At 53.4% G+C, this 5,413-nt stretch overlaps 1 protein-coding gene across 1 annotated transcript; it reads right to left on the bottom strand.

The window, feature by feature from the left end:
* Positions 1–862: 862 nt before the first annotated feature.
* On the bottom strand, positions 863–5,178 carry DDOST (dolichyl-diphosphooligosaccharide--protein glycosyltransferase non-catalytic subunit; the record flags this gene model as incomplete). The annotated part of the gene is made up of 10 exons (XM_057433008.1): positions 863–1,176; positions 1,259–1,365; positions 1,472–1,592; positions 1,694–1,841; positions 2,814–2,962; positions 3,367–3,460; positions 3,810–3,904; positions 4,247–4,350; positions 4,722–4,808; positions 5,052–5,178. Coding segments are annotated over 10 exons (1,182 nt in total), but the record flags the coding sequence as incomplete, so codon positions are not given.
* Positions 5,179–5,413: the final 235 nt, after the last annotated feature.

Genomic DNA, 5,413 nt, shown 5'->3' with positions numbered 1-5,413 from the left:
GCCGCCAACTGCTGCCGCCGCCGTCAAGCGCCGCCGTCGCAAAACGCCCCCCCCACCGGAGCTGTCAATCACGGCAGCTCGACCAATCAGTGAGCGCCGGGCGGGTTTGGGCTCCGCCCTCTGCCTGCGGCAGCACTGGGGGCCGTCCTAGCCCCCCAAAACTGCCCCAATCCCCCCATTCACCCCTTTCCTTCTGACCCCAGGCAGGGACGGAGGAAACCCCAGAGCCGTTTCCTTGTCTTTCACCTCGAAACACCCCAGGGGCACCCCAAAATAGCCCCATGGGTACCCCAAAACACCCCCGGGGGGGCCTGAAACAGCTGCTGCCTCCACCCCCCTCCCCATTCCACCCCTGTGCGCCTTCTTTCACCCTGTTCTTGGGATCGCATCTTCCGGCTGCTCCTTCCCTCCCACCCCCATCAATGTGCATTTTGGGGTGCCCCTGAACTCACCTCTTTGCTTATTGGGTACCAAGCGGCTCTGGGGGGGGCCCAGCCTTCCTCAGTGACACCCTTGCCCCCTACGTGCACTCCAGACTCCCCCTTTGCCTCTCAGCCCACTCCAGCCCTGGCACCATCTGACTGTTCCCTCACAGCCCACCCGAGGGACACCTGGAGCTGTAGATGTGGGCACGTGGTGAGAGCCCCACATGGTGAATTCACTCAGCTTCCACCCGGGGAGACAGGAACAAGACTTTATTTTGGAAAAGGGAGTTAATCTCAAACCAAACCCATTCCAACAGCAGCACAAGACAATGGTCACGAATCCATGAGGGAACAGTGCTGGAAGCATCGTGGCTCCAGGGCTGCAGACACTTTGGTGACAGATTCCCCCCCCCCCCCCCCCCCCCCAACACACCCCTCAATGTGATTTTCTTTACTATTAGTTCCTGCTCTGTGTAAAAATAAAGACCATAATGCAAATCCAGGGAGTGTCTGGCACCTACCAGTCCTCACACGGATACAACCGAAGGGCCTGAGTGCAGCCCAGTGCCAGGGAAGAGGCTCCTCTCCCTCCATGGGGAGCTCAGTCGGATTTCTCCTTCTCCTTCATGTGCAGGAAGACGATGCTGAACATGAAGAGACCGACCATCATGGAGAAGGCACCAGCATAGTACGGGTATGCGGAGGGGATGAACCGTTCGTACTGCGTGTGCTGGAGGGGACGCACGGACACCTGGGAGGGGACAGAGCAGCCCTTCGAGTCTAGCACCCCATAAACTCACCCCCCCTGGGTGATTAATCCCCCCTGGGCTCACCTGGGTGGAGGAGTAGAGGTGGGTGTAACCCAGGCGGTTATAATCCACTTTGAACTGAAACACGCCGTAGACGTCCGGCAGCTTGAAGCGCACGCTGTATTTGCCGCCTGGGATAGAGACAGTGGTGACATTAAGGTGATGGTGACACTGAGGTGACCACAGTGAGGGGTGGGATCGGGCCCCTAGCAGGGCTGGGGCACTGGGGGAACCTACCGTTCCTCTTCAGGAAGGTCCGCACGAAGGGATCGATGCGCACGAACTCCAGCTGAATGTCATCGCCATCAAAGGGGACCCACTTGCCATCAGAAAGCTTCTCGATGACAATGCTGTACTCCTGCAACAAACCCACAACAGGGGAAGTTCATGAGTGACGCCTGAAAACGAACCTCAGCCCATTATGAGCTCCTGTGTCCCCTCCCAGGCGAGCAGCCGTACCACGAGGTCGGTGACAGTGTAGGCACTGGGAGGTGCGAGTTCCCCCACACGGTGGTGGGACACGGCTCCGACGCGCAGCACTCCCTCTTCCTTGAACACCCAGCGGGACAGGGCAATGGCCAGCTCGTAATTACCCGTCTGTGAGTACCTGTGAATGGAGGAATGCTGGGAAAGCACAGCAGCCATGCCCTAAAACCACACCATGTGCCAAAACCTGCACCACTAATAGATCTGAAAGCAACACAAAGACATTTGGGGTGAAAGGAGAGAATAGCTTCCCAAAGCACTTTGCTCCAAGGCCAGAGGAGTGCATCACCCTGATCACACCTGGGGAAACCCCAAGCAAAATATGGGATGAAGAACAGCCCTGAGGACTCTGGGGTGTTGGGTGATGAGAAGCTTCCCCATGACCCAGCTTCAGTGTGTGCTTGAGCCCAGAACCACCCCAGTGTGTTGGGCTGCACCCCCAGAGTGTGAGCCTGTGCTGTGTGCTCTGGGGAGATCCCCCCTGCAGTCCTGATCCAGCTCTGAGGCAGCAGCACAAGAGGGACCTGGAGCTGCTGGAGCGAGGCCAGAGGAGGCCATGGAGATGCTGCGAGGGCTGGAGCAGCTCTGCTCTGGAGCCAGGCTGAGAGAGCTGGGCTGGGGCAGCCTGGAGAAGAGAAGGCTCCTGAAGGGGAGACCTGAGAGCAGCTCCAGTGCCTGAAGGGGCTGCAGGAAAGCTGGAGAGGGGCTTGGGACAAGGGATGTAGGGACAGGCCAAGGGGAATGGCTTTAACCTGCCAGAGGGGAGACTGAGATGAGCTCTTAGGCAGAAGCTCTTCCCTGTGAGGGTGCTGAGGCGCTGGCACAGGGTGCCCAGAGAAGCTGTGGCTGCCCCATCCCTGGCAGTGTTCAAGGCCAGGTTGGACACAGGGGCTTGGAGCAAGCTGCTCTAGTGGAAGGGGTTCCTGCCCGTGGCAGGGGTTGGAGCTGGAGGAGCTTTAAGGTCCCTTCCAACCCAAACCATTCCATGATTCTATATATTTAATTAAAGCTTTCCACCGTGAACATGAATATTTGCAGGATTTTCTTCATTAAACAGCTCCCCAAATACTCCTCAGCCAGGGAGCCAACTTACCTCTTGGAGCCAGGAGTAGCTTTCTGCACAGCAGAATTGAAGAAGGCATCACTAAAGAAATCCAAGGATCCACTGAAAACCACACGGGCGTTGTTTCGAGCCTGGAGTCCAGCAATCAGAAGCGTGTTCTTCCCCACTGCATGTGGGTACTGGAAAGAAACGTGTTTAGGAGGGAGTTTAGCCCATGTGGGGATGATTAAAGAATAGCTAATCTAGGTTTGTGGTGGGGTGAGACAGTAGCTGGTACAGCCTGTGATTAAGGAGAAACCAAGAAGCTTGGAATAACCCAGTGCTAGGGTTCACAGCTCCTGGAACAGGACATGGAGAGGCGATTTGGTCTAGGCAGGGTTTTCTTCCATTGCTTCCCTCACACTGGATATTTTGTCACCAACAGAAAGCCAAAAGGAAGATTCCCACCAGGGCATTGTCAGAAAGCAGACAACAGCCTGAGCCTTTCAAGGAGATGAAACACTCTGGTATGTTCCCAAGTGGCTGAAATCTGAGGGACTTAACTGTAGAAGCATAAAAGAAGAGAAGTAGTAACGGAACGTACCTGAGTAATGGGTTTATCTGGGAAGAAGGAGTAAGAGGTGGAAGAGCCGGTCAGGATATCCAGCACCAGCGGGTTGTCGGGATCAGCCACCATCCTTGCAGGGAGAGGCACAGTGAGCAGCACAAAGTCACTCTGGGAACCCCACAGAGGGACATGCAGCCTCCACCTCAGGTACCCAACTGCCCTCAGATGCAGCAAGGCAGAGCTTGCACACACACAGATATTAAGTATTTCCACAAGATATCGAGTCAAGCTTCAGTGATTTAAGAAACATTCCTAATTCAAGGACTGAGCTGCTCTGGAGAATTTATTATCATCTGAAACCAAGACATGGCTCTGTTAAGAGTCACAGCTGCTCACCCTAGGCTTACCTCGCAGTACATCCGTGTTTTCACTCTGCATCCCCAACCACCAGCACCTCCCCTCCCTCCCACTTGACTCACCCAACTCCTCGGAACAGGATGGGGTTCAGGGCTGCTCTCCCCACGATGGTGGGGGCCTTCAGGAGGTTTTCAGTGTCTGCAACTATGAGTGTGTGCTAGGAGAAACAGAAGAGAGAACAGTGTCACTGCAGTGCAGGGCAGGAAGGTTCATGTCAGGCTCTCATGGCTTCTCGTTGGATGGGGCTTGGAGGAACCTGCTGTAGTGGAAGGTGTCCCTGCCTATGCAGGGGATTGGAACTGGATGAGCTTTAAGGTCCCTTCCAACCCAAACCACACCATGATTCTATGATTATTTATGACTTTCCTGGGAGGAAGGTGGGAGAACAGAAAACAGGTGGAGGAAAAAAAAGAAAAGCAAGGACAGAAGATTCATCCCTAAACATTTATATAACAGTTCTAACTGAAAATACCCAAATCATCCTGGCAAACCGATGTACCTGGCCTGGGTCGGATATATCATAGTTGTGATGGTCGATGACAGCTGTCCTCTCCTCATCAAACTCAATCCCACACTCGCTGCCCAGCTCTCGCAGTGGGTCACCTGAAGGACAAAGCAGATTCTCCATTATGCAGCACATTCAGGACGTGATGACAGTCTCAGCAATCAAAATAAAGAGTAAATTCAGCTCAGAGCCATGCATTATTTTGCATTCCACAAGCCAAACCCTGAGGAGCAACACAACCTCCCTGTTGCTAAATCCCTGTTAAAATGGCAGTAAAAGCTGTTTATCACCCCCTTCCTCACAGTACAAATCTTCACAATGAGAAACTGTTTTCACCCCATTTTTGCTGCAGGAACTCACAGAAGGACAAATAAACTATTTGCTCACTGCAGACCATAAGCAGCAGAGGTGCTCATTATAAGAAGCGGCTGAAACACCCCAATTGGCTCTGGTGAATGGTTGTACTCACCGATGTCTGAGCTGGCGGCGACAAGGACACTGCCACCACCATCAATGAAGGCAGTGATGGTTTCTACATTGATGTTTCCACCAAAATCTGAAAGCACACACCGGAAATTCATAAGAAAGTTCTCAGAAATAACACCACAGCAGAATGAAACCACAGCAAAACAGAAATCATTTCCCTCATGGCTGAAAGAACCTCTGCTAAATGCCTTGGATGCATCAGCAGTTTGCTACTGACACAAAGAATAACATCCAAAGCATAAGATTGGATTAAAATTCACAGAACAGTTGGAAATCCCCTTCAAAACCGCTCCAAGAGCACTCTGGTATTTACCTTCTATGGAGGGTGAGAAGATGATCAAGTTGTCATACAGAAACTCTCCATATTTAATCAGGGACAGGCCAGCATCATCCGCCGTGCGAAAGGTGAGATCGAAGCCCCTGTCTGCAGCCACGACACAACATCCATCAGTTTAGTGTGTCACAACACTGACACATAAAGCAACAAAGCAGCATCAAGACCCTAAGGTTTATTTCCCCAATAAACAGCCCAGCGTGGCGGCGGTAGCGGTGCCCCGCATGGGAGGAGGCAGGAGCGACAGTAAAAGAGCTCGAATGGCGGTGTCAGGCTGGTTTATTGCAGCGGTGCAGGGTTCAGGGTGCGAGAGGCCGTGGCCACAGCGAGCTCACGCGTGT

The sequence above is a fragment of the Pezoporus wallicus genome, unplaced genomic scaffold (assembly GCF_028554395.1).
Source record: "Pezoporus wallicus isolate ANWC-B61680 ecotype Strahan unplaced genomic scaffold, APGP_CSIRO_Pwel_v1 contig_13882, whole genome shotgun sequence".
Classification (NCBI taxonomy): Eukaryota; Metazoa; Chordata; class Aves; order Psittaciformes; family Psittacidae; genus Pezoporus; species Pezoporus wallicus.
Note: the sequence above shows the minus strand (reverse complement) of the source record. Positions and strands in the feature narration are given on the sequence as shown.